Raw genomic sequence first — 27,378 nt, forward strand, 5'->3', positions numbered from 1 at the left:
TGCAGTTGGATGGGCAGCAGTGGCCCCAGTCCCTGTGCTGCCGAGGTGCTTCCCTCGCTGTCACCTCCTCTTCCTTGGGGCTCCCCAAAACCCGGTGCAGTGCAGATACGTTAATTTGCTGCCTTGACATGGTGCATAATGTTCACTTCCCAACTTGTAATTGGAAATAATTAGTTCTTTGTCCTCCCTGGGAACTCCCGAGGAGGCGGCGCAGACCTGGGTAAAGGCAGCGGCGCTGGCGGAGGACGGGAGGAGCCGGGTCCGGGGCTGGCAGAAGCACCTGGGGAATCCATGTGGAGTATGGCATTTCCAGCCTGTCCGAGGGCGTCTCTCCTGCCGGAGAAGGACTGTGTAACAGCCCAGCGTTACAGTTTCATTAATCAAAGACACTTCCACTGCCCCTGTACAGCAACACGGCTGCTGCGCCTGTCCCTCGCTGACAGCTCCCTAATTCATCTTCTCGGGGAAGTGGGATGCGCTGCTGCTCCCCACTCGCACTGCCAGTGCTGAGGCCATCGCCTGTTCTCCTTCCCAAACTTTTGAAGCCCAGCCAGCATGAGGAATACTTTGGGAGCCTCTCTGGAAGCCAGTGTGCTCAGAGCAAAGGCAAGACCCGTGGCTGGAGTCCTGTGTGCTTGGGGCTCTCCCATCCCCTCTCCAAGGGAGGTGTCTCTGCCCATCCCCAAAATACAGGCAGAGAACCCCAGTGTATGCCAGACAGTCACATCCCAGGAGCCCAAACCAGCCCTCCAGAAAGGCACGTGACAGTGCAGAGATCCAGGCAGTGGCAGGTTGGAATTGGGCATCCTTAATTCCAGCTACAAAAACACAATGTTTTGGAGTTGCTAATAATAAGAAAGTGTTTTCATCAAAGCTTTATTCGTCTGTGTGCTGACATCTGGAGAGCCAAGATAGATATTTTCCTTAAGACTGTATTTCCAAGCCATGAGCTCTTCCCTGGCTGTTAATTAATCCTTTGTAGTTTAGCGACTGATGAAATCATGACTCTATGAAATTTTAATCCTTGCGCTGTATAGGCACAGCCGACATTATCAGAGGACCCCAGGTGTGTGCTTGAAATTAGTTTGTTGAATCTCTTGCATATTTGATTACCTTATAAAACTCCTCAGGATCTAGGCTGCTCATGGGAGCAGCAGCAGCATTTCTCTGCGGTTTGTGCCTGTTCCCTGTGCACTTCCCAGGCGGGTGAGCCAGGGCAAAAACCAGGGAGGCACCAGGGAGGGGGCATCATCATCGTCAGCATCTCCACAGGGAGATGAGGGGGGAAAGCACATGTGTCCCTCATGGAACAGAGCAGCCAAGCTGTGGATGGACTCCATCTGGCACCTGGGGGATGTTCCTACTCCCTGAAGAGGAGCTCAGTACAGGGAAGCAGCTCCTGGGTCCATCCCAGCTCATCCCTGTGGCAGCTCTGGGGTACCACCCTGTTCCTGATGCATGTCCAGCCTTAGCCCTGTTGTCAGGTCATCAAAGAGAATGGAAATTAAAACAAAATTCCCCTACCCTAAAATCCTCCCCCTCATTTAAATTTCTCTGTGCTCCAGCACCCCAATAGCATATCCACTTTCCCCTGTCTCCCTGCTTTTGGCTCTGTGGGGACTTTTGCCATTTCCTTGGGGCTTCAGAAGCTACAGGCTCCCCCTTCCCTGGGGAGCAGCAGGATGATGCTGCCTGGATCATCCCAGGACTGTTGTCTCTGGAAAGCATCCTATGCATTGTACTGAATCCTTTTCCTGTGTCAGAGCATCCCAAAATGGTTTGGGTTGGCAGGGCCCTTAAAGCTCCTCGAGCTCCAACCCTCTGCCATGGACAGGGACATCTTCCACCAGCCCAGGCTGCTCAGAGCCAGGTGTCCCAACCATCCTGAAGGTCGGCAGGAAGGAGTGGCCGAGGCCAGCGCTTTGCTGGTGCTCCAATGGCACACGTGCTGCTACGGAAACCAGATGATGAATATATTTTTAAACTTGGAATCTGTGAACCGCTTATTATTTCTGAATTAGGAATCAAAACATCTGCATAATCACGCCGCTGCTGTGGCAGATGTACTCAGCGCGAAGGTCACTTTGCTGTTTTGCGGAGATCTGGGATGATTCCAGAGCAGCAGCTCCCCATGCTCCTGACTCCTCTGACACCCGTGTCATAGATCTCATGATTCCAGAGCAGCAGCTCCCCGTGCTCTCCTGCCACCCGTGTCACAGATCTGGGATGATTCCAGAGCAGCAGCTCCCCGTGCTCTCCTGACACCCGTGTCACAGATCTGGGATGATTCCAGAGCAGCAGCTGCCCGTGCTCTCCTGACTCCTCTGACACCCGTGTCACATCGGCTCGGCGCGATGCCCAGCGCAGCCCGGGGCCGAGGCCTCCCGGGCGCAGCCCCTCTCGCAGCGCTCAGCACGTCACTGTCACCAGATGCCCCCAGAATGGGGACAATGATTTTGGAGGGCGCATTAGTGCCGCCGGGTATTCCCAGCAGGGCCGCGTGCATCGCCACGCGTTAACCCCTCGGTGCCAGTGGGGGATCATGGAACTGTTCACATCAGTCTCCAGCATCCCGGTGGTGCAGCAAAGATGCAGGGCAGATCCCTGGGCTGGCAGAAGCTGCTGACACCCAGTGCCATCACTCAGTGGACTTTCAGTAAATTGTGCAGTGGCTGCATTCTGAATCCCCTTCTGAAAGCTGCAGATCCACCCACCTCTGGACCTAGGTCAGCATCTGTGCCCCCCCAGTCCTGCTGTGATGGACAGGGGAAACTTCCCACTGCAGCTGCATCCAAGGGGTGCAGCTGATGGTTTCCCATCTGTGCTTGTCCCACCTCTTGCAAACCCATGGACCCTCTTGCTTGGGGGTCTGGGACACACAAAGGGAGTGTTCACAGGGATAAAGCTGTCCTGGGGCATTCCATTCAATAACAAATATTTAACACAGATCTGAAACCAGGGCCTTGGAATACATTTTAAAAAAAAAGTCTGTATGCTGTCCTTTTTGCTGTGGGCAGTTTGTCTTCTGTTTTCCCAGCCCAGGGAGCTGGCAGCATCGTTCCAGTGGGATGCTGGAGCAGCGGATGGGAGATGCTGCCGCACGTGCTTGGCCCAGGCCAGCAGCAAATTTTGAGAGTCTCTGCCCTTTGGCAGCATTTGTTCACATTTGTTGTGGACAGGCTCTAAAAAAGATTGGGATTGTATGTTGGGTGTTTGTGGCCTGGTTCTTGTCAGGTAAGGCAGGACAGCAGGATCCTTTCCTTGGCTTTTTTCAAAGAGGAAGTGTTGGCATCATGTGGAATGATGTCACTCCACAGCATCTGGTTTGAACTCATAAATTAGCTCATGGTAAGTATAAATGTTGTACAGGCAGGGAATTTCAGTGCTCTCTATTGATAGCTGTCCCCTCCCCCTGGTTGGTTGTTTGGGTTTTTTAATATTAAATCATTCAGAAATAGTAAAATCTTTATTTCCAGCTTCTGTAAGATTTATTTGTTTGTTTGTTTATATTTAGCAGCGGTGGTGGTTTGAGGGCAGGTTTTTGGTTGGGGTTTTTTTTCCTTCTTCTTAATTTATTAAAGTGAAAGGAAGGTCTCAGCTCCCTTCCCCCTTCCCTGTGCCCTTAATAGCTCTCCCTGCTATTTTAATCCGCCGGGCTGGGAGCTGAGGGCAGAGCAGTGACTGCAGGAGCCGAGCCACCAGGACCACGGCCCGATATCATCACCAAGGGTTGTAAATAGCCACATCAGGGCAGAAATCACCCTCTTGGCAGCTCAGGTGTGATGCTGGTGTCAGAGGATGGAGAACGTGGGGTTTGCAGCCACTTGGTGTCTGCTGACCTTGGCTTCCTGCTCTGTCCCCACTGGAAATGAGATGTGGCACCACTGCCTTAATCTTGATAAAATAGATCAAGGATGAATCAATTTCATATTGATTTACCTGGGCAAGGGAGACACCGGGGGAAATGGGGTGGTGGGGAGGATTTTTGGGGAATGCAAAGTGGCACTGGTCCCATTTTGGCTGCCCAGTGTTCAGTGCATCACGTCTGCCTTGGTGGGGCTGTGCTGCCTGGGGGCTGCCCCTCTGGCAGGGCACCGCCGTGATGGCCCAGTGTAAATAAAATCAGAAGGCTCCCATAAAACTCTGTTATTGCTGCGGCACAAAGTTAGAACCACTGGAGGTTTGTGCTCCCTGGCACTCACGTGCAGCAATGAATATTTTATAGGAAAGGAAATACTTAGTGTCTGAATCTTTTTATAGCTCTGACACTCCCATGGGTGTGAGTTGCCCCTCGCACCCTTTGCCAGCACTCATGGGGCTGAGCCCCTGCTGCGTCCCCTGACCCCACAGCATTCTCTGGCCCCACTGCCCACAGCATCTGCCAGCCCCACACCCCACAGGAGCCCCATCCCATGGCATGGCATTCCTGGGAGATGCAGGGGAACAAACCAGGGAAATGCAGCAGGATGGATGGGGGAGATCACTGGGTTGAGGATCCTGATCTCTGATGTATGGGCATTGGGAGATGCAGAAAAACTGCTGTGGAAGTCCCAAGTACAGATTTCTGTCGGGGCTGGACTCTGAGCACTGCACTCACGCATGTTTTTGCCTGGCTTAGGACTTGTCAGGACTCTGCTCTTTTGCTTGTGTCATGCAACCTCCCGATTCCCCCACTGTGTTTCATGTCCAAAACATGGATCAGGCAGGATCCATGGGCAGGGATGTGCAAGCCCCTGCAGCCATGGATCTCCCATGCCAGGCTGTTCCAGCCACACGCTGCTCCAGGCTCTTGTCTTGGGGCTCGCTGCTCCAACAGGTACTGAGTGAAGCTCAGCTGTGCTGGTGCCTTTCCTCGGCAGCGAGGGGTTCTTGCCTTCCCTCGGTAGCCAGCCACCCTGCCAAGCTGTGCCCTGGCCCGGAGATGACAAAGTGCCCTTTAGTTAATTGCAGAACGGATCGCCTGGAGTTAAAAGTTCTGATTTATATGACTATGGCTCTAACTGCTCAATAACATGGGCCCGTAATCTACTTTCATTTCAAACAGAAGGGTGATTTATGGGGCAGCATGCCGCTTTAGCTCAGAAATGAGGTGTTCAACATATGCTCTGTTGACATAAATTTGGAATTTATCGCTCCTGTCAAAACTGCCTGTTGGACAAAGGTGCGCATTAAGGCAATAAATGGCTTGGAATAGTTTTCTGTCAAATTTCCTAACCATTGTATTCACTCTGTTTGAGGGGAAAAATACACACTTAAAAGTAATCAAACGGCCAAGAGCCATGTGTCTTTTTCAGCGTGGAGGGAGGGGAGGGGGGCTCCCCTGCTTCCCAAAAGGGGTGGCGGGGAGGGGCTGGGATACAAGAGTTCCTCAAGTAAAGAGAGCAGAAGGCTGTTTTAGGCAGGGTTTTAAGCAGGCAGAGCAGAGATTTGCCTGTGGTGGCAGTGGGACACTTGCAGTGGTCTTTAGGTACCAGGACTGCACCCGAGCCCACCCCCCAGTGTGCTCCACCAAACTCCTGCACCCTGAGAGGCTCTGCCCAGCCCCTGCATCCCCGAGCAGTGGTCATCGGCGTTTGCCACCGAGCCCAGCCTTTTCACACAAAGCACCCTGTGGGGAAAACTCATAATTTTTACACCACGCAGTCTCGCTGGAGTCGCCGTCCCTTTGAAGTGCTTTTTGTGGGGCATTTACAGGCCTTTTTAATTACCGGCAGCTTGCGAGGGGCCAGCCCCTCGCCCGGCTTTTGTTTGCCGGGGCTGGGCGGGGAGGGGGGATCGCTGGCTTTGCATTCTGCCTGGAGAGCCCCTTGCCAAAGCCCTGTGCTGGGGCTCACTGGGGAAGGTTGGATCCAGGCCTGGGACTCTGTGCCACGGGCATCCTCATCGCCCTGGGCCACCCTCTGTGCCAGAGCATCCTTGAGTGACATCTCATCACCTGGAGTCTTCGGCTGACTTTGTTTCCATGCACTTCAAGTGGCACATCATGTAGGAATGACAGGAAAGCCTTCTTTTTACAAAAAAGGCACTTTTCCCACTTGCCTCTGCTCTCCATCCCATGGGCACCTTCTTGGCTGATGTGTTTGTAGGGACCTTGCAGGAAAAAGAAGCACAGTTGCAGCCTCATATCAGAACAATAAAACATGGTTTATCTTTTGGCACAGAGTTTGGGCAGCACTGGCATGTATTTTAATGCCCTTCACTCCCCCACCCCCTCTTTCTGGAGGCACAACTTCAGAGGCACATATTGATCTTTCCCTTCAGATCTTAACAGCCCGAGCAGCCGTAATACCTTGCTTACATCTGCCAGGTTTTTGTGCAGTTTTGCAACATCTCCTTAATCCGGCGAGCAGAAATAGAACGTTTCAATCATATTTCGCTACCGGGAAATGGAGCAGATAAAGCGCTTTAAGACCTTGTTGAAAGGGACCGTGCAAGATGGCGAGTGATAAGAACGTCCTAGAAGCAGGCGCCGAGCAGAAAACTTTTGTTGCCGCTGAAATTTGTTGATAGAGATATTGCAACTAAATTACTCTTTGAGCACCCCTGTGCGCCATTGAAACAATGCAGAGAGGATGTGATCTGGGAATGTCCTAGCACCCTGGGCAGAAGCAGGTGGATTTCCAGGGCACTGTGACACCATTAGGGTTGGGGGTCTCCTCATTTCCTTATTTCCCCACTCTGTGCTGGGAAAATGGGAGAAGAGGTTGTGCTAGCCATAGGTTTGGGAGATGCAGAGGAAGGAATCTTGTCCTTCTGTTTCTCTGTTTCTTGAGACTCTCTTTAAAAACCCCCAAACCTCCATGTTTTACTTGAACTAATTAACCCGTTAGACTGTAATTCAGGGAAAAGGCGTTCTGGCCTCAGAAGGGGCAGTGCAGACCCAGAGCATGACATGGGTCTTCCTAACAAAGTGGTTTTAGCCCAGTGTTAAGTGCAGGAGCGAGCACAGCCCAAGCCAGGGAGTGTGACAGGCATGTCCCAAATTAAAAATGCAAAATGAGAAGGTTGTCACTTATTGAGCTGCTCGTTGGCAGCGGAGCCCTGTCAGGAGGCTGGTGTTTTATTTATTTTTGCAAGGCGGATAAATCCTTTGGATTGTAAACCTTCTTGGCCTGAATTCGTGCATGACTCCTAATCCTCTGCTATGACACAGTGAATTCAGGACAAGCCTGATTAATAATTACATTATACAGCAAAGTTGAGAGTTGAAACCAGCTCCTGCTCCTTCCCTCTCCCTTCTGCTCTGCAGCATTCAGTCACTGCTGAATATCAGGGGGTCTTCTCCTGCTCCAACTCTTCCCATGCTGATATTCAGTATCCTGCAAGGTGGGATGTGGGGCTGGCAGCCAGGGAACAAGCCCCTGAGCCCCATGGGGCAGGGGTGAGTTGGAGCTCTGGGCTCTCTGCAGCAGTGAGGGATGATCCTGCTTGGAGTCAGAGCAGCAGCTGCTTTGCTCCAATAAAACTTACACCTCAGGGGAAGTACAGCAGGAGCTCGCAGGCACATGGTCCTCGCAAGCCTGCACAGCTGGGGCTGAGCCCTCCCAAGAGAGGGTCCACATCCAGCCTTGGACAGGACCATTCCTGTTTTGTCTTTGGCAACAAGGCAATAGAAATGCTCTCGTCCTGCTGTGGCGCGATGATAAATGGTGGCTGCGATCAGAGGTCAGCACACAGCTATGGGCTGTGTTACTCCTCAACACACACAAATACTTCTCTGTTTACAGCATCCGATGTTGAAACTTTGCACGTGCTGCTGTCCCGAGCCCTCCCCAGCCACAGGTCTGAGTAGCTCACGGTGACCGAGAGCTGGCAGGCAGCAGCCCCTGCTTTTGGGGCTCGGGGGCATTGGTCAGCGTGGCTGTCCAGCACAGAGCCAGGTGGCTTTGCAAAGAGTCTGTTTGTCACCAGTGGAGGTGGCAAAATAAAGCACCGAGCCCCCATTGCACATGTTCTGGGCATTGTGTCCCTCCATGCACCCTTAGCAGCAGAGGCTGTTGTGGGGACCGAGCCTCAGGGTGCTCCCCGGTGGGTGGTGGGGGCTGAGCAATGGTTGGTCCCAAAGGGAGGGGAAATGGCTCGGGGGGGCTGCCAGGGGCAGCAGTGATGTCTTGGGAAGGTGATGGAATTGGGTTGGTATTTTCAGACTTGGACAGTGCTCCTTTAATGCTGCCTCCTTTAAAGGTCATTCCACTTGCTCCAGAGCTTGGTCACCCAAAGGTGGAGCATCAATGTCTTCACAGGAAGGAATGGGCAATAGTGCAGAGTCTGGCCACCGTGGCTGAGCCTGGCACCCGTTGCTGTGATCAGTGCCTGTGGGCAGTGCCCTGGGCAGAAAGGCCCCTCCTGGCAGGATGTGGGGGATGCTCAGCCCCCCGCACACTCTGGGGTGGGAGGTGCACTCGGAGGTTGTGCAATTCTGCCTGGGCGTAGCTCGGTGTGTACCTGGGGCTGCCAGGAAATGGTGAGTGGCATGTTTCCTGTTTGCGAGCTGGTGGTTGTGTTTGTTGCTTGTGATTTGTGTCATGCTGAATTTGGATGGAAATTGGGATTTGGTTAGAAATGCACACAAACAACCTCTTAAAGTGGTCAGGGTTTTTTTTGGAGTACAGTGCCTTTTTCAAAAGCACTCAGAACACGAGGAAGGAGTTTGCCAACACAGATTTTGCCTTAACTCCAGATTTCAGATTTTTCGAGTTTATTAAAAGACTCCAGCAATAGCAACAATGCCAAACACTGGTGGGGAGAGGGTTGTCTCCTCAGTCCTGGGGAGTCACGTGGGACCCCCCATCTGTGCCCTCCCTGCAGTGTTTCTCAAGCCAGCACTGACTCTGGGCAATGTGTGGGCTGCAGGAAGCACCAGGCAGCTTCTCGGTGTTGTTTTGGGTCACTTCCCCCATCTCAGGACTCACCCCTCTTTGTTCTCCCCTAGGAAGCTGCACAGTGGGATGAAGACCTACGGATGTGAGCTGTGCGGGAAGCGGTTCCTGGACAGCTTGCGGCTGCGAATGCACTTACTGGCTCACTCAGGTGGGTTGGGAGGGGGCGCGGGGCTGGGGACGGGGGGCTGCTCTGTCTGTCCACCCAGGGATGCTGTGGCCGCCCAGCTCACACGTCTCCTCTTCAGCAGACACGTGCAGAGCCGGCTGCACCCTTCCCCGGGCAGCACATTGCAAACTTGTTCTCCAGTGCCCAGTAATTTGATTTATTTAAATTTTCTTTTTTGGAGTTTGTTTTCAGTTCTTTAATTGTGGAAATATTTTCCAGACTAAGCAGCTTGGAATAACAAACTCTACATGCCACACAGCTACTCATGGTCAGCCCTGCTTGTAGCGTGAGCATTGCTTCCACCTCAGGCCCCCACTGCAGGTTCGTTAGCAAAACTGCAGAATTAGGCGTTCTCTGACTAATGAATCCAAGTAGCAGGTTCACAGGCTGCAAGGCCTTTAATTAAATAGATAGGGGAGGGCTGAAGTGCTGCACTGGAGAGAAGACTTGTGCTCTGCAAGTCCATGTCAGCTGATGTTTCCCTTGGGGGTGCAGTCCTGGCACAGCTCGGGGTCTGATGTGGGGAACTGGAGACAGCCAGGGGACCCCTGGACCCCAACACCATCAGGAGTCCTTGTCCTCCTGCTCTGAGGACAGATCTCTGGGGGATGGCAGGTACTGTAGCCACAGATGTGCTTGCACATAGCTTGGCAGTGAAGCTGTATTCTATTTTAAATGCTGTTATACACTTTTTATCTATTTTTTACCTGTTTTCATTTTTTTCCCCCCACTTCCTCTTTTTCCTGGGGTAGGGGGGCACTTTATCTGGCCAGTTGCTGCTTTCTGATTTTTGGTTAATAGTCCTGTCCCCATTCCCATCCCACCCTTTTTTTGGGCCAGGCACCAGCTCCTCAGGGTGCCTGCAGACAGCAGCAGGTTGCTGGGGGAGGTCCCTGGGATGCTGGTCCCCCTGAGTGCTGGAGTTCAGGATGCTGCCCCCCCAGGACTGGGGCTGAGGACGCTGTTCCCCCCAGCAGTGGCACGCACAGCTTGTGTTTGTTATGGTCGTGCTGGCTCACAGCCTGTCCCTGGCAGGCAGCCAGCTTTGTGGGTACAGTATGTACAGTGAATGCTGAGCCAAGCTTGTCATCGCATAGGATTAATTTTTCTTTTTTTTTTTTTTTTTTTTGTAAATCCGGCAAGGACTGGGGGGGCGGGGAGAGCTCTGCCTCGAGCTCACAAACAGCCGCTGTGAATTCCAGCGCTGTTATTTATTAAAGCAGGAGACCTTTGCACCTCTTCCCTCGCCTCCCCCCGCCACCAGCCCTGGACACGGGGAGGTTATGCTGGAGCAGTGGTGCAGGGCTCATGTTCAGCTCTGAAGGCAGCTCTGCCTCCACACCAGTAGACCCTGTGTTTAGCTGGGAGTTTGCAGGGGAATGGCTTGTGCCCCCAGCACCCTTCTCCAACTCAGTGCCAAAGGGTTTAAGAGGGTTAACATCTGCAGCTCCCCCATCCAGGTGTTGATGGGTTATGGTAAAGGTTCCTGCTGAGGACCTGGCTGGGGACCAGCCCTGGGGGTTGTGGTGCTCTGTGGCAGGTTGGGCTGAGCACACAGCGCTGTTGTGCCACAGTCTTGCAGGTGCAGGGTAAATGCTTGGCCTCATGTTGACTCTCAGTATAAAGTGTAAATGTAAAGCCTTTAATGCCATGCAGAGTCTTTCTCTACCTGCTGCCCCCACTGCTGGCAGAGAAGCTCTCAGAGATCTCTAAGGCTGACATGGAGAGTTGCCCTTCTCCCTGAAAAGCAAATTGTCAGGTAAGGTGAGGTGGAAGACCTATTTTGTTGCTCTGTGGTTCACAGCACCACTGGTTTGACCAGGGAGGCTGATCCCAGCACTGCTGCTCCCTCAGTTGCATCCTCGCCAGAGCTGATGCTCAGTGGGTACTCATTCTCAGCCTGGGATGCTGGTTACTCAGCACCTGGTGTGAGCTGGGTTTGTTCTCCGGGACAGGGAGGAAAGAGGGTTTCTGTCTGTCCCCACTTGCTTTGCCTCTCCATCCAGCAGAAATGGCTGCTGTGGAGATGGCTGTGCTGCCCTTCTCCACTCTGGGCTGGGAACGGTGGGAACAGCCAATAGAGTGCAGGGATGCTCATGGGCAGCATGGGGAACATACAGGCAGCAGACCTGCAGACCTCTGCCCTGTTGCTTCACGCCCTCCCTCCCCACCCAAATACGCTCCTTCATCATCAGGAGAGGCAGAAGAAAGCCCCAAGGTCCTACTGGGGGATAGACAAGCTGTCCAGGGAGCAGGGGCTACCAGGGGAGTGGGGTCCAACGTGCTGGGAGGGATGGCACTTCAGACAGAAGGGGACAGCACATCCACATCCCACCCTTGCCTCTCTCTGCCCAGTGGAAGGAGAGGGGGCTCATCCCGGGCCATCCACCGCAGCCAGCATGGCCCCTGTCCCCCGGCGGGTGGGCTGTGCGGGCTGAGCGCGGCTCCGGCCCCCTCGCCCCGGCCGGTACCCGCGGCGCTCCCTGGGGACGCCTCCGCCCCCCCGCCCCGGCTGGCCGGCGTCCCGCGCTCGGTCCCGGGTGATGTCAGCGGCCTGCCGGCAGGTCTGGATGTTCTGCCAGCGTTCCCGCGTTTATGATCATCCGCAGATGTGCATCCAAGAACACACTGTACCCACAGCAGAAATTAATGCAGGCTTGACTGCCGGCCAAGCCGCGCACACGGGGGAGAGGAAGAAAGAAAACAAAAACTGTTTAATGCTGTTTATAAATTATACACTGGCTGATGAAAAATACATTTCTCTTAGCCCCCACCCCTCCCCTCCCCATCCTCTCTGCCTGAAGAGCCTGAACTGAGACCAGAAAATTATGGTTTGCTTTTTAGCTCCTGTTTTGGCCGGGTTCCTGGACCTGGCCACTGGGTTGAAGCCAGCTTCTTGCTTCTCCCCGCCCTCACCTGATGAAATACGTTTATTTTTCACCCACTGTCTCTCGCCGCTCCCCTGGTTTGGCTGCCCCTTGTTATTGACATTACTGACATTATTGATGTTACTGAAGGTGGGATGCAGAGCGGGGTGCCAGGAGCCCTCACACGCACCCAACACAGCCGATGTCCGTCCGTCCGTCCGTCCGTCCATCCATCCATCCATCTGTCTTATTCCCTCACGGTGCCCCTGGCCATCACTGCCCACCTGCTGCTGGAGGGGGGAAACTTCCCAAACTTCCCCCAAGGTGGTGGTGCTGGAGACCCCCCTCACTTGGACTGGGAGGCAAATGGGGCAGGAGCCCTCCCGTCCCTGCCCACCCCTCCCCACACGCTCACCAGCCATTTACGCAGCTTTTGTGTTGTTTTTAATACCGCTAATGTTTATCATTTGCCCAACAGGCTTGACAGATTTTGTTTCCTGTCGAGCGGCGGCGGTGGCGAAGCCCCCCCGGTTGCCAAGGAGCCGCCTCCCCGCACCGTCACGGCCTGATTTGGTATTCCGCACGGCGCCCCGCCGCATTTCTGTATGCAAGACAAAGTGTTTTGATGGAGGACGATTGCAGGAGTGTCTGGAGGCTGTTTGGAGTTTTATGGGCTGTGCAGTACGCGCCGTGCTCGCTCGCCGTGCGGGGCTGCCAGGGATGGGGTCTGTAATTTTTTCCCTGTGGAGAGGATGCTGCTGGAAAGAGTGGCACTGGCAGGGGCAGCAGGAAAGGGGGTTGCGTAAAAACCTGACAGTTTGGGACCCCAAGTCAATTATTATAATTAATAATTTTAATTATTATTTTTAAAATGAAGGTACTCCCTGCTCCACCAGTCCCTGTGAGGTGCAGGAGTTGGTGGCACTGCCTGACCAAGGCTGGGTGATGGTGTTGCCACTGACCATCACCTCACCCACACCCAAGCCCCTGCTCCATCACTCCAGGTGCTTTCCCAAGGCTCTCCAGGGCAGCCCTTGGGATGCTGCCACAGCATCCTTCTCAGACGAGTTTCTGGCACTCCAGCTCAAGGTCCCTCCTCACTCTGTAATGCCCACACCTCACTTTTTCTGATATTAGTTATTACCTTTCTGTGGCACTTTGGGAAGCGGGAGCTGAGGCTGACTCTCCAGGCCTGCTCTGCAGCTCTGTCTTTTTTAAGCCCTTCTTGGGTTTCTCTACAGTATTTTTTTAGCACAGAGATTTTCATGACTTGTCTCTTCCACTTGGGTGAAACAGGGGAGAAGGGAAATAATAATAATGATAATAATAATAATAATGGCAATAATAAAAATCCAAAAGCGGCTTGATGTGGGCATAAGAAGAAAACAAGAGAATGGGATAGAGAACAGGCTAAATTTAAAATTGTAATTGGCTGACTTCCACAGGCTTGCGGGTGTTTTAATGACTCATAATAACTTCATTTAAAACCAGCTGAGCAGAAAATAGATTGGAGAGGAGCCTCAGGCCATTATGGATTTGTTTTTTTTTTTTTTTTGACAAGCTCTGTTTTCGGCAGCCAGGAAGGCACTCGCAGAGGGCTCGGCTGCTGCGCTCCCCGAGTTGGTGGTCTGCCCAGCAGAGATTGTATAGAAGCTGGGCTGGCTCTTCTCTTTTTTTCCCTTTTTTTTAACTGATTAAAAATAGATGCCTTGAGGTATTATTTTAGCATCACTGTGGTTTGGTGCTTTTTTCTTTGCACTTCTGATGTGGTAAACGGAACATAAATAAAATTGTTTTTGAAATTACTGAATTAATTAGGTAGTAAAGCAACGGCAGTGCATAAATTTTCTTGCCGATTTTTTTTAATCCATATTTCCCCCTTCACATCTCCATCTTCTCACCAATTACAGCCTGTTAATAATATACAATCCCAAATTTTTATTATTTGCTTCTGCTGAGGGAGGGGATGTCACATTCTACTGATGGGGCCATTGTGCCAGAACAGCAGCGAGGAAGGCTGGATCCTCCCCCACCACTCTCCTCACCAATTTCCCATCTTCCTCCTCCCTTAGCCTGCTTCTTCCTCCTCCAGAGGATGCTGGCAGTGCCTCTTTTTCCTTTATTCCTTCTCTTTTTCTGAGCTGGAGTTCAGTGTGCCTCTTCCGTAGCCCCATGGAAGTTTCTCCTCCCCAATAAAGTAATTAAATGATGGGCATTGGGAGGGACTGTTGGGATGATGGTGGCTGAAACGAGATGAGCTCTGTCATCCAACCCACCGAGCTCAGCCTGGCTGGTTGGGAGGGAGCTGCAGCCCCTGCCCACGCTGTGATCCACGAGGCGTCCCGCTGCGAGAGCCGCCGTGCAGCCCGCCAGCCTGCTCCCTCACATTTCTTGGAGGGGAAATTAAATAATAGAGGTTCAAAAAGACCTCCAAGATCATGAAGTCCAACCTGAGTTCTGCCCCTCCTTGTGGCTTTGGTGGCGCTGCCGATCTGGGCAGCTCCAGCCTTGCTTGGGGCAGCAGTGACTGCGCAGGACGGAGCAGGCAGCAGCTCCTCGCCCCTTTGCACCAGCGACCTTTATTAGGCAGGGGCTATAAATTTGCTTGTGCAGGTATAAATGTGCGGCAGGGGGCTGGTGCCAGCAGCAAGGCTCGCGCCGAAACACGGCCGATACTTGGCAGCACGCGGAGTCCTGTCCCAGCCCATCGATAAGATCATCTGGAGATATCTGTGTGTTGTAGGCGATACGAGGCGCTGGCTAAATATACCCTGCCCAAACCTGCGCTGATGGTTTCTGCTTAAAGCAGGGAGAAAGGCAAGGGGGGGGAGAAGAGAGCCCTGCCATGAGCTCCGCTTTCCAACGTGTCCTGCTCCCTTTCATAACAAACAGCAAGCCGTGGTGGTTTTTTTCTGAGCCCTGTTATAATAAGCTCAGATGTTGGATGACATTTTCCCAGTGACTCACATAGTAAAATTAACCTTGAACTATTTACATATTCAATCGCCGCCCTCCTCCTCCTCCCTCTCCCCGCCGGCGTGTGTACATTACAGGAATTCTGGCTCCGTATCAGTTTTTTGTTTTGCTGATGAGAAAAGAAAAAAAAAAAAAGGAAAAAAAAAAGGGAGGGAAAAAAAAAACCAACCTCCCCCCGCCTGGAGTACACATCTACTTGAGGGAAAGAACACGCAGTCCTGGCCTTTGGAAATTGGCAGGCGGCGTGCTGTTCCCGCGCTGATAAGAGGTACTGTAAATAAAACTGTACGGCAGCGCCTGCTGTAAATGCCCCGCGTCTGTACTCATTGTTCTGACAGCTCCGGCTTTTTTTGGGTCCGCTGTTTTGGTACACACTGTGCTTCCTTATGTAAGCCAGTGCGCCCGGCTCCTCCCTGCGTTCGCCCTGTTTATTTTCGCCTCGCCAGGAATTTTTCCTCCCCCCTCCGCCCGCCCCCCAGCCAGATGCTGGCTGCCTTCGCTGGCTGTGCCGCCCCGCGTCTCTGCGGCCCCTCTGGCCACGGCTTGCGGAGGGCACTGGCACGTCTCTCCTTCCCGCTAATCCCATGTGGAAATGGGACAGTAAAAGCAAGCCCTGCGTTTAGCAGGACCGTGCTCTGTCAGCCTGCGGGTGCAGCAAGCCCCTCCAAGCACAGAATGCCCGGAGTGCCGGGGCACAGCCGCCGGGAGGGGCACGCACCAGCAGCCGCCCTGCCCGGGGAGAACCTGTTGCTGCCGCAGTTGTTGCATCCTCACGGATCATGGGTTGCCATATCCTCGTGGATCGCTGCGCTGGGGCCGGCGGAGCTTTGAGTGGCGATGGAGAGCCATTGCCTTGGCAACTGCCGGCTGCGCGCTGCCCGCGCCGTGTGCCGGGCGGAGGGCGGCCCGGCTGCTGCCCTATCGATCCGGCCCCTCGCTTCTCCCCATCCCGCACCTTCAGGGACTCGCTCTTCCTCTCCCTGCTGTGCCTGGAGAGGGCACCTCCGGCAGCACCCGCGTCCCAGTGCCCACATCCCTGATGGCGTGGTCCCCTGGCCGGTGTCAGGTGCGAGGGAGCCGCCCTGGAGCACCCCGAAGTTTGGCTGTGTTTGCCCCTTTGGAGCCGCCAGCGGCCCAGGTGCACTCGGGTTGTTTTGAATGCAAACTTGACATCGCAGCGAGGGCGGCGGGGAACAACATATGCACAGTAAACAGGCAGACTGTCATATTGATTAACAGATGAGACCTCTATTATCGATCAGCTCTTGGCGAGAAAATTTATCACTTTTAATTTCGCCGCTGCCAAATATTTCTGCCTGCGAGCCAGCCGTTACTGAGACAATTTAAAGGCAAAGGAATTCTCTTTTCAATGCATCTTGTGATACCTCTCTCCCTGTCGCCTTCTCTGCTCACCTTTCCCCAGATCCCACCCTGACTGTGGGATGGAGGACTCGGTGGGGTAGGAAGGAGAGGGGAGAGGCAGTGTAGGCCCCTGAAAATGGGCAGCACAGCATTCTGCAAGGCAGTGCCCCCACCTTGAGTCCTGCTCTGTAACATTCAGCTCCTCACAACAGATGAATCAAACCTTGAAATGGGGCCGTGGCTTTGTCCCGCAATGCTGTTGGATATGGTGTGTCATTAATCTGGTTTCATCTAGAAGTTACTTATCTGCTGCTGGGCATCCTGGGTTTTTTGTCTCCCAAACCAGCAGCATATTGACAGTAATTTTCTAAGAATTGTCCCAAATCCCACATCTCTTTCCAATAGTCAGAGATGCCTCTGAGCTTCCTGCTCAGTTGTTGCATTCCAGCCACATCCTTCATCAGGTGCATCTTTGGGTACCAACAGCACCAGCCATGATGGGAAGGGACAGGAAACCAATTGCAATTGGATAAGTTACAGTGCTAATGAAATGTATTGATATGTAATGATTTTAAAAAATAATAATAATCTTTTCCTGGCAAGTAGCTCTGTATTTTACTGTGATGTGCAAGGAGCAGGAGCACAGGGCTGAATGAGGCACTGCTTTTGCTGGCTGCACAGGGGATATTAAACATGAAACCCCTCCATGGCACTGGTCCTGGCGTGTTAATGGCAGCAGCAGCGTGCAGGTGCACGCTCAGGTGTGTGTCCTGTCCCTGGAATAACCCCGCCCTCCCTTTTCTCTCCCCAGCGGGTGCCAAGGCCCTGGTCTGCGATCAGTGCGGCGCCCAGTTCTCGAAGGAAGACGCCCTGGAGACGCACCGGCAGACGCACACCGGTACGTGGCCCTCCCCTTCCACCCTTCAGTTAGGTGCAGGTTTTAACATTTGGGCTGCCTGTGTCTCCCTTTGCCCAACAGAGAGCTGGACCTTCTGCAGTTCCTGCCTCTGTGCTGCCCTGGCAGCCCCAGTTGCTCTTACACTAAAGCACAGATTAGGGCACCAGTTGGTGCAGTGCTGTTACACCACTGCTCAGCATTAACATGGGGAACAATGGCAGAACAAATGTGAGGTCATTTCTCCCCTTTGCAAGCAAAGCTTGTCCCTGTCCAGACACCTCCCAGAAGTTGGTTTCTGCCATGTTTCTGCTCTGGCAGTTCCCAGGCCTTCAGTGATGCCACCATCAGGAACACAGGGATCTCTTCAGCCTCTTGCAAAAGCTGCTTTGCTTGGGAAAGGTTTGCCTGGGGGAATTCACAGCCAGGCAGACCCAGGTGGAGCCCTTCACCCTCCAAATCTAGACTGGAGCAGGACAGAGCGCCTGCTCCTCCTGTGCTATATCAGGAGCGGTTTAACTGAGCACAGGTTCATCTTTCAGTGCTGAAAGCCCTGATATAAATGCCACTGGCAGTGAGTTTGTGCTCGGGGCTGGCACAGAGAGCCCGCCCAACTTCACGCTGGGGGTGTGAGGATGGTTGCAAAGTGCTGTGTCACCGGCTGTCACCCGGTCATGGAGCTGTGCTGGCCAAACACCAGTCCATAAATCTTAAAGTACTTGCCCTCTCTGTCCATGCCCCTACAGCTGGAGGCTGGGTTTTGCCATTCCAGGTCTGTTTTGAAGCCCTCTATGCTGTAGGCTCAGGAGAAGGGCTGTGGAGGGGCAGCCAGCACAGTGAGGGACTGGCTGCACAGGGCTAAACAACCCAAGCCCAGGCAGGGGGTTCAGAGTGGCCAAGCAAATTGCAGCTAGTTCCCCCTTTCCTTCTATTTCCCAGACCCGTTGAACATCCTGGGGTGACAAGTGGGAGCCCAGACACAGAGCTCAATGATGCCTGCACTCCAAACCATCTAACAGATGCAGAACAGTTTGGCTAACAACCCTGACATTCCTGTAGGGATTAAACCCACTTTGGCTGGTGAATCCTTGGGGCTGGACTGTGCCAAAGCTCAAAGGGCAATGGGCAACCAGAGCAGGGGACATGGTGACCCAAGGGGAGCTTGTCATCACTGCCTCCAGCTGTAAACATGGCAGAGAGGGGCAGAGTGACCAGGGCAGCCAAAATGGTTTCCTCTCTTCTGCTGGCATGGAAAGCATCCCTCCCCTGCCTTGCTATAATTAACCCCCTTTCCAAATAATAGCATCTTCCAGAACGGGTTTGTTTTTCACGTCATTCCTTTGCCCTTAGCTGCAGGTTGGCTGGCAAAAGACCTTCCAACTTTCCAGGTGAAAGAAATGCATAACCCTTTCTGGTAGAGAGGCAGGTGGAGACCTTCAGGGATGGCATCAAAAGCTGAGCAGGGTACAGGCCGACCAAATCCACCCACATTACCCACTGTGTTCTGGGGAGATGTGGGACCTCTCCACAAGAGTCACTGCTTCCCCACATGACCTGCAGCTGTGGAGCTTTGTGTGGGAGATGAAGGGTTCTCAGGGTTTTCTTTCAGCACATGGGGCTATTTCTCAGATGGACTCTCAGCACCCAGGACCCCCTTTATGTTCTTTTCCCCACTGCCCTCCCTGCTGCTTTGAGTGATGGTAACGCAAAGCCAGGCTGTTGTACATGTGCTGCATCAAGCACTGCTCGTCTCCACAGGAGAAAACTAACACCCCACTTCCTGAGGCAAGGCAAAAAACAAGAATAAATAAAAAAAATAGTTCCTGCTTGTAAGCACAGTGCTGGCAGGGCTGTGTGCAGCCCCATAGACACGGGGCCGAGACGCCCTCTCTGGGTGTGCACTGTCCTTGGCCCCTGTCCCGCTGCAATAGGAAAAGCAGCAACTGTTTTGGCTCATCTTCCAGAAGCACAGGCTTGGTGCTGGGGAAGAGAGCATGGAAAATTCCTTACCCTTCTCCTCAAATGTAGAGGAAAAAACAGAAGGCATTGAGATGGCAGCCTGAGTAGCCCCAGGCACCGCTGGGAGTCAGGATGTGCACACGAGCGGTGCTGGTGCTAACGGGCTTTGGGCTCGTGCCGACGTTTATAAATATCAGAGGTGACTCGTCTCGAGTTTCCTCCCGTGTGCCAAGGCAGTTAGCACACGGCAGCCGGTGTCAGTCAGCGGGACAGCACAGATTTACTCCTGACCCAGTTTCACGTGGGCATGAGCAACACCCATTATAGAGCATGTTTCCTTCAGCAAGTAGTTGGATTTTTTTATTTGTGGGGTTGGCGTGCCCCTGGCTGCGCCACCAAGGATGGAGCAGGACCCTTCACTCTCCCTTGCCCGCATCCCCTGGGTGCATTCCCTTCCTACATCCCATCCTCTCATCCCTCATACCCCTCATATCCTCTGCCCTGAGACACCAGTAGCAGAAAAGAATTAATAAAACCAACATGTAACTGAAAATTGAAAAGCTCTATATCTTCCCCCCTTTTCTTCCCCCCTGGTTTTTTCTTTTGCTGGGATGTTGGTAGCATTTTGATTTAATAGTTGGCCAAACACAAGGGTCTATTTTATTCAGAGTTTACAGGCCTCAGGGCTGTTATTCCTCCAAATTTAATAGCATTGAAATTGCAGGGTTGGCGATAATTTGCCTATCACTTTCTGCTCTCCCATTGATGTTTATTGTCAGCGGGATGGAATCTCAATCCGATTCACTTAGATAACATGTCTGTTAAACATTTAGATAATTGTGCCATCATTAACTTGTCACATTATTTTAGAGATTCAAAACAGTCGTGCAGTATAAGCGGAGGTACAAAGGGAGAAAGATCTGGCGCGTGAGAGCAGGAACCCGGGAGCAGAGGTGGCAGGATGCCCCCGCGCTGGCTCCCATGGCAAGTGTTGCTCAATGACAGCACGGGGATTTTTAAAAATTTTTAAATTCTTTTTGTGTTATATGCCAGAGCTCTCGGTGTTTTTCCATAGAAGAGCATCCCAGCAACCCCATTGCTGGCTTGGGTTTGCCAAGGAATGCGTGGGAGCCTGGAGGAGGTGGAGGGGGCATTGCGCCGGAGCTGCACTGTCACACGGGCACGCACCACCCCTGTTCTTGGCAAATGTACATCAAGTCAAATTTATTACATATTTGTCTTATCTCCTCACATTTACTTTGCTTTCTCTGCCTCAAAATGGTTCCAACCCAAAACTGTGCAGTGATGCTGCAGATGTATGGTACATTGCTTCTTCCAGTGTGGAAATGACAGATTTTGAGCAAGTGGAACATAACACATGAGTTTGGTGATGTGAGCTATAAATCACACTGAAAAACAAATTCTGTTTGCCTCACACTCAGTGTGGCACCATGATTAATGGTCAGGCCAGCGCTTCACTGGGATGCTGGCATGACTCTGCCAGTGGCTGGGGCTTGTCTCAGTGGTGCCACTGGCCACCAAAGCCATCTGCAATGTCCCTGCTCCAGCAGCAGATTCGGGAGATACTGTTTGTGGCTTGTCCTGCTGCATCCTCTTCCACAGTTTGATCAAAGCAATGCCTGGCACCAGCACCCAGCACAAGCAGCTGGCACACTTCCTTACCAAAACCAACCTGACATCTTTTTGGGCTGCCTGTGACTTTCTGTTACCATTTCACAGGACTCAGGAGGGTTTTCTGAGAGCAGCCCAACGAGACTTTGGGGGGAAATACCTCTGGATCGTGCTTTTCTCCATAGCTAGAGATAATGCACTGTAGCATTAAGTAAGGTTAGAGGTAATTGTCCCCCCCGTGCTCGCCTGGGCCGCACAGTCCCGGCGGGGGAGGGCGCGCCGGCGATGCCGTGTGCCATGGAGTCAATGCTTCGCACGTTTTCTCTTGGTGCAAGAGGGGATTCTGGACGCTCAGGTGCCAGCCCCAGCTCTCGGAGGGTCTGGGGCAGTGGGTCCTAGGGGCGCAGCACAGAGCCCCTTTGTCTGACAGTAATGTCCTGTGACAGCACTTGAAATCTGAGTCCTGGCGCACATTCCTGCAGCCGGGAATCTCCCTGCCTCCCAAACCACGGCTGCTTCTGCCACTTTGACAGCAAATGGCAGCAAGAATTCCCTGTGCTCCTTGGTGCACACATGGGGAAATGTGATGAGGTCAGGCATCGTGCAAGCTGGTAGATTCACCAAAAGGAGCAAGGAGGTGGGAGTGTGGCGGAGCCGTGCAGCCCCGATGGCATCGGGGCCAATGGTCTGCCTTTAATTTTCCTGTGCAAATACTATTTAAAGCACGATGAGAAAAGCCCTCTCACTAAGCTACGGAGAAATCTTTCTTGTCCTTTAATTCTAGATGAAGGGGATTAGTGTGAACATATTTAACCTCTGACCCATGGACAAAAGCATTATCAAATTTAGTTGCCAAGTGGCTCCCCATTTAACCAAACCAGTGCGGTATCACTGCAAGCTTTTTCCCTTCCTCCCCTGAAAGCTTTAACATCTATTGTTGCCCTGGAGCACTGGAGGACCTTGGCAGCCTTCCTTTACTGGCATTCAGGGTGCTGGTCAGAGCCCCGTAGGGGAACACAGCATGACATGGTACTCACTGCTAGAACCCACGAAGGCTTCACAAAGCCAGCCCCCCTTAAAGCAAAGCCTTTTGTAAATGGGGCTGGTTTCTCCCTGGTTTCTGCATGCCCAACTCAGCGCTGGCCATGCACTGGCCTGTGGTGGCACAGAGGATGCTTGGTCATCTCTCCAGAGCACAGAGAGATGTCTCTGTCCCCCTTTGCTCTGGAGCACGAGGGAGCAGCTATGGCAAGCTTGAGGATGCTCGGCATTTCCATACTGGGCTTTATAAAAGAGGGATGAAACACGGTCTGAGAGGCGGCCGGGGTCTCCTGGTCCAGCAGAGGAATGCCGAGAGGGGCCTCCCGTCAGGAGCCGGTGTCCGTTTACAGTGCATCTCTCATAAACCCGGCGGCGGGGGCGAGGGCAGGGGGACCGGCCCTCCTGGTATGTGATTGATTATCTGGTATTTATGCCATTGAGGACTTTTCAGCGGCTCGGGGTCAGGGGGTCATCTCATGTGTCTTGCTGCAAATCCGCTTCCTTTTGTACAGTGCGGGCTGGGTGAGCAGACACACAAAAACAGCTTTTTCTTTTCCTTGGGAAAAAGGGGAGGGGGGCGGGCTGGTGTCAATGAATTTTTTTTTTCAGCCTTTCCTGAATAGTGTCCTTTTTAATTCCAAAGAACTTTTAATTAAAAGTAGCAGGAAAGTTCATCTCGACAAGGTTTAACTTACCTTAGCAGTTACTTTTGTCCCCCAGGATTCGCGTCTCCCCGCTGTACAAAAACCCCCAACAACTGGGGGCCAGGCTGCGCTCGGTGCCTCTCCACATCTCCCCAGCTTTACTGTTGGGGCCTTTTCATCTTTTCTCTTTTTTTAATGATGGGGGTGCAGGAATAATAAGCAGATGCTGCGAGTCCCAGCTTTGTGCCTCACGGCTGCCAGTCGCTCCACTGGCCAGGCTCTGCCAGGCAGCCACCTCAGCACCAAAAAGGTCATTTTGTTGGTTGGGGTGTGAAGCAGGGCTTCGTGACAGCTCCGTGGGACTGGCGGATGCCAGAATGGTGACACCTTGAACAGGAGAGATGCACGAGTGGAACGGATTGGCAATGGGCAGGTGGTGCTCTCTGCCAGGTGGGATGATGGCAGTGGTGATGGTGATAGTGGTCTCCCATGGAAAGACCCCTCAGTCTCCTCACCAAAACTCTCTTTTGGGAATTGGAGCAGTTTCTAGCACATCAGTTAAACAACAGTTCAGAAGCAGTGGGGGAGATACTCTGGGTTTTCAGCAGAAAGTCAGATTGTTTGTTCAGCTGATTTCAGTCCAATTTCCAACTGAGAAGAGGAAATCTGGGAAGTTGGTGCAGTGATGACGAGTATGTGTGACAGCTTCCCATCTGATGCAGTGGCCAGAAAATGCCACCATGATTTTCCGGTGGTTGCCCCAGAGAAACTGGTGCTCAGGAAGGGCAGAGGTGTCCCAATGGACAGCTTCCTTGGGAATAGCAAGGTTGAATCTGGCATTCTCCAGAATGGTGTGAGCTTAGGGGAAAGCAGCACAAAAGGGAGGTGTTGCACATAGATGTTGAGATACCAGATTACTGCATTTGGCCAGGTGATGTCCTTTGCCAGGAAAGGGGCAGTTTTCCATTTCTACCTTTAGGGCTGGAACAACTGAGTGATGGTTTTTGCCAAGGATGATCATGAGTCTGCCTGAATGGGTTTAATATGTATTGATATAATTTGATAGATATTCAGTACAATAAAAAGGCTTTGGGGTTACCTCTTTGCTGGGAGGATGTGCCTCCACCTTCGGCCAGAAGGCTTTAGGGACTGCAGATGGCTTCAAACAACTGTTTGGCCTGAAAAAATGGAAATTGGGCTGAAGAGCACAGTGCGCCATAGGTGTGAAGTGTCCGCAGTGCAATCCCAGGCTAGAAGCATTAAAAGCTCAGGAACCTCCCACCTCCCCCAGCCAGGAGGTGGAAATGCAATAAAAAGGATTGGCCCTTAAAAACTTGCTCTGCCACGTTTGCATAGCACTCAGTTTCTTTGGGAAGAGGAGGAAACGCTGCTCAGGCTCTGTGTGGGCTGGGGTGATGCTGAACACATCCTTTCCTTCCAAGCCTGGGGCCCCCATTCAGGGAGTAGACTGGGGAGCAGAGGCAGCACTTTCCAGTGCTGGAAGAAGGGGTTAGGCATGCAATGCTCCAGGGTGGCTTGTTCTGGGGACAGGGGTGTGTCTGGACCAGTGCTGTCCCCCAAGAGCATCCCTCATAGGCCTGGAGCTGCCCGTGTCCCTTGGATTGCACCTCCATGGTGCGCTCAGCACCCTGCCCTGGAGATGGGGACACGTTGCAGTCCCCCATGGCAGCTGATCCCACACCCTCCCAAATGCACATTTCCCGTTTGGGCCCACAGGCAGCGCGGAGCTTCACCAGCACGGGTCCAGCTGCCGCCGTGATTGACGCAAAGCCAGTCTATAAATAAAGTCTTTCTCTCCTCTCATAAAGACTTTGCGGTTTAGTTTGCTTTCAAGGTCAAGATCAGACCTTTCTAAATAAACACATATCAAAGGATCATTAGCGGAGCAGCACTGTTAAATTGAGATATTAACTTCTGTCAGCCGCGCGTTTCCTTTTTCTGTAACTCGCGACTGCAGCGGGTTTTTATTATTTTGGCCCTAGGCAGTAGCATCTGGCTTCTGTAGAGACTGTAAAAATTAAAAAGCAACACAAATCATTGCGAGAGAAAAGCAGTAAATTCAATGATAAGAATTTAAAATTAAGATGTTTCGGCGCTTTTATATTCTGCAAAACATGAAACGAATGAGTTGTGTGCCTGTTGCCATAAAGCCACTGCCACTAATCATCGCCTGGCTCCTTCCCTCCCCGCACGTGCCCTCATAATCACTTTGCCTGAGCAATCCCAGGAAGCACGGTGAGGGAAGGTGGTGATGATGGCAATGGTGACAGTGAAGGAGATGGAGGGTGGTGGGGAGGGCACAAGGTGCCACCAACTGGGCACGGGGGAGCAACGCGCCACCAAAAGGGAGGCAAGAAGGGGATGCTCTTGTCCCACCGTACTCAAAAGAAGACAGAGAGGTCAAGCTCCAAGGCTGTGACTAAAGAGCCAGCTCACGAGGATACGGGACCACATTGTCGCCCAGGTCCAGATGGCCCCAGGAATAAATCAGCCCCAGCAGGCATGAGCTGCCCATGCCAGAGCTGCAGCTCAGGGCCTGACACGCACTGCCCAGGCTGCCGTGTGTAAGAGCATCCCATACATCCTCCATGTGCATCCTGCCTTGGGCGGTGGGGAGAGCAGGAGTGTGGCTGGGTGAGAAGCAGCCCTGTGCATCACTGCAGGAGTGAAAAATGAGGTGTTTCTTTTGGGGGGTTTGTTAATCTCCTGTGCTTGCAAGGTCAGTGTTGTACAACTGCTCTGAAATGCCAGAGTTTTCCTCAGCATTTGTAAAAGGGTGAGCTGGCATGGAGGCAGCAGTCAGTGCCAGAAGCTTGCCCTGCCCTCCTGTTGCAGTCAGTGTCCACATCCAGCCCAGGAGGAAAACCAGCAGGGGCAGGAGAGCAGGCAGCGTCAGCTGCTTTTTAAGAATTAATTCTCCATAGTCAGTTAAAGTTGGGAAGAAAGCTGTGCTATCTCTAAGTAAATAATAATAATCAAACAAATGCTCCCTTGGGAGAAGTTGCCTTCCATAAAGATGTTAATTAGCACAGAAGCCAGGCTGTGGAGTCCAGAGGCAGCCTTTGAAACTGGGATGACTTGGTGACTCTGGCACAAAATGCACACATTTCCTGTGTTTATCTAATGGGGGTTTTCCCCCTTTCTCCACTGAACCATGAAGGTTGTAGGGGCTGTTTGACTCAGCACAGTAATGAATGCCATCACCTCTCAATAGCACTGGAGTGGGTGGCACCACATGACACAGCTCTGCACAACACCCCTACATCCAGGCTGGCATCTGCAGGTGTTGTGTCCCAACAGCAGCATTCAGGGAGGGCTCCTTTGTACCTGCCTGTTGCCTCTCCCAACCTTCCTGTAGGCAGGGCTGAAAGGGAGGGTTCTCTGCCACTCTATGGCCACCATTGCCAATGGTACCTTCCTCCCCAGTGCTGCTGTTCCTGCAGCTAGGGCCTGCAGCAGCAGCCAGCAGTGTTGGCTGGGAAGTAGAGGCTGGTAGAGAGCTTTGACATGTTAACAAAAATCATCAAATGTCCCTGAAATCTCATCTCAGGAGTGCCAACAGCATTTGGGCTCCTGCTTTGCACGGCCAGGATGTTTTGGAGCCACTCTCCTTTGTTGTAAGGACAGCAGCAGTGTCAGGTCACCTCTGGCACATGAACCATGTGAGACATGATGTTAAACATGAAGAGTGAAGGAGAGAGCATTGTGGAAGATCCTGAATTATCAGGACTTGAGCCGAGGGTCTGGGGGTTTTAGGGTGCATGAGGCAGCAACAGGCTCTGTCAGCATCCTTTGATGTGAGCATGCTCATGCCCGTGACAATGCTGGAGCCTTCCCAGTGTGCCCCTCCACAGCCTTTCATTCCATGCTCCTGATTATTTCAACAGTGGATGGATCTGCTCATTTTTCAAGTCTGATAGCATGGGTCTGGGGGCAGGCAGGGAAGGATGGCAGCGTTATGAAGAGGACTCAGGAAGGGACAGTTTGGTTTGCACATCTCGATGTTGGTGCTGCGAGCCTGGGGACTGCCAGCCCCGTGCTGCCACCCTGCTGGGGCTCAGTGGGGATGGCTTCACCTGCATAGCGGCACCACTCCCTTTGTCCCCCCTCCCCTGCTGCCCCAGCATCCCTGAGTCACCCCATTCCCCAGCACACAGCTGGTCTGGGCTTGGCAGTGCTGCCAGGGGCTCTGGGGGGCCGGCAGGCCAGCACACGCACGCGTGCTCTAGCATGGGGGGAAAAACTTGAAGTCAAATGTCTGAAAGTCAGATCCCTTTTTAGTATGAATTTGCTGTATCTCATTCTAAGCACTAATTCCAATTTAATTGCAAGTGGCCTGAAGCCTCTTCAATAGGAGTAACAAATGGTTTGATTTTGTAAACTTCATCAGACTGCATTTTAAATGCGACACACTAGCCCGGCTCGAATGCCAATGAAGCACTGAAGTAGCTCTCTGTTTACTAATTATCCGTTTTTACTTCAAGCCACGCTGGCTGGCTTGTCTGATTAAATCGGATTTGTGGGATAGAGAACAGCTAGCAGAGTTTTCTCTATAGTAAACGAGATTGAAACTATGGCCCGCCTGGCTGCACACTGTAAATTATATTTCCTTTTAAAGGGGACGTGTCGCCTTTCTTCTGCAGTGCACCTCCCGCATCCATAAACTCCACCAGGGCCCAGCGCAAGGGAGACCCACCCCACCCTGCCTCCCTCAGCCGTCGCCACGCCGGTTTTTAGCTGGATTCCTGCTCTGGCAGAGGCGGCGGGTGGGGGCGGTGCTGCAGCATCCCTCCCTGTGGCTCGGACGGGGCGCGCTGTCACACGGCGCTTCCTGCTCGTCATCACGTCCCTGGCGATTGCGCTGCTTTGGGACCAAGCTGCTAGAGAACAGGGATGTGCATCTCCAGCCTTGCAGCCATAGGGTTTTCCCTCC

General features: G+C 52.7%; 1 protein-coding gene across 6 annotated transcripts in view; it reads left to right on the forward strand.

The window, feature by feature from the left end:
* ZBTB16 (zinc finger and BTB domain containing 16) overlaps nucleotides 1–27,378 on the forward strand; it is a 55,146-nt gene that overhangs the window by 19,089 nt on the left and 8,679 nt on the right. For 5 of the 6 annotated variants that reach the window (XM_059867112.1, XM_059867109.1, XM_059867113.1 and 2 more), the window contains exons 3-4: nucleotides 8,933–9,030; nucleotides 17,065–17,151. In XM_059867112.1, the coding sequence (XP_059723095.1) occupies nucleotides 8,933–9,030; nucleotides 17,065–17,151 (185 nt within the window). Of the gene's footprint in view, nucleotides 1–8,932; nucleotides 9,031–12,393; nucleotides 13,730–17,064; nucleotides 17,152–27,378 lie in introns of those variants that run through there. The other variant, XM_059867114.1, reaches the window with a different exon arrangement.

This window comes from Haemorhous mexicanus, chromosome 24 (genome assembly GCF_027477595.1).
Source record: "Haemorhous mexicanus isolate bHaeMex1 chromosome 24, bHaeMex1.pri, whole genome shotgun sequence".
In the NCBI taxonomy this organism is placed as follows: Eukaryota; Metazoa; Chordata; class Aves; order Passeriformes; family Fringillidae; genus Haemorhous; species Haemorhous mexicanus.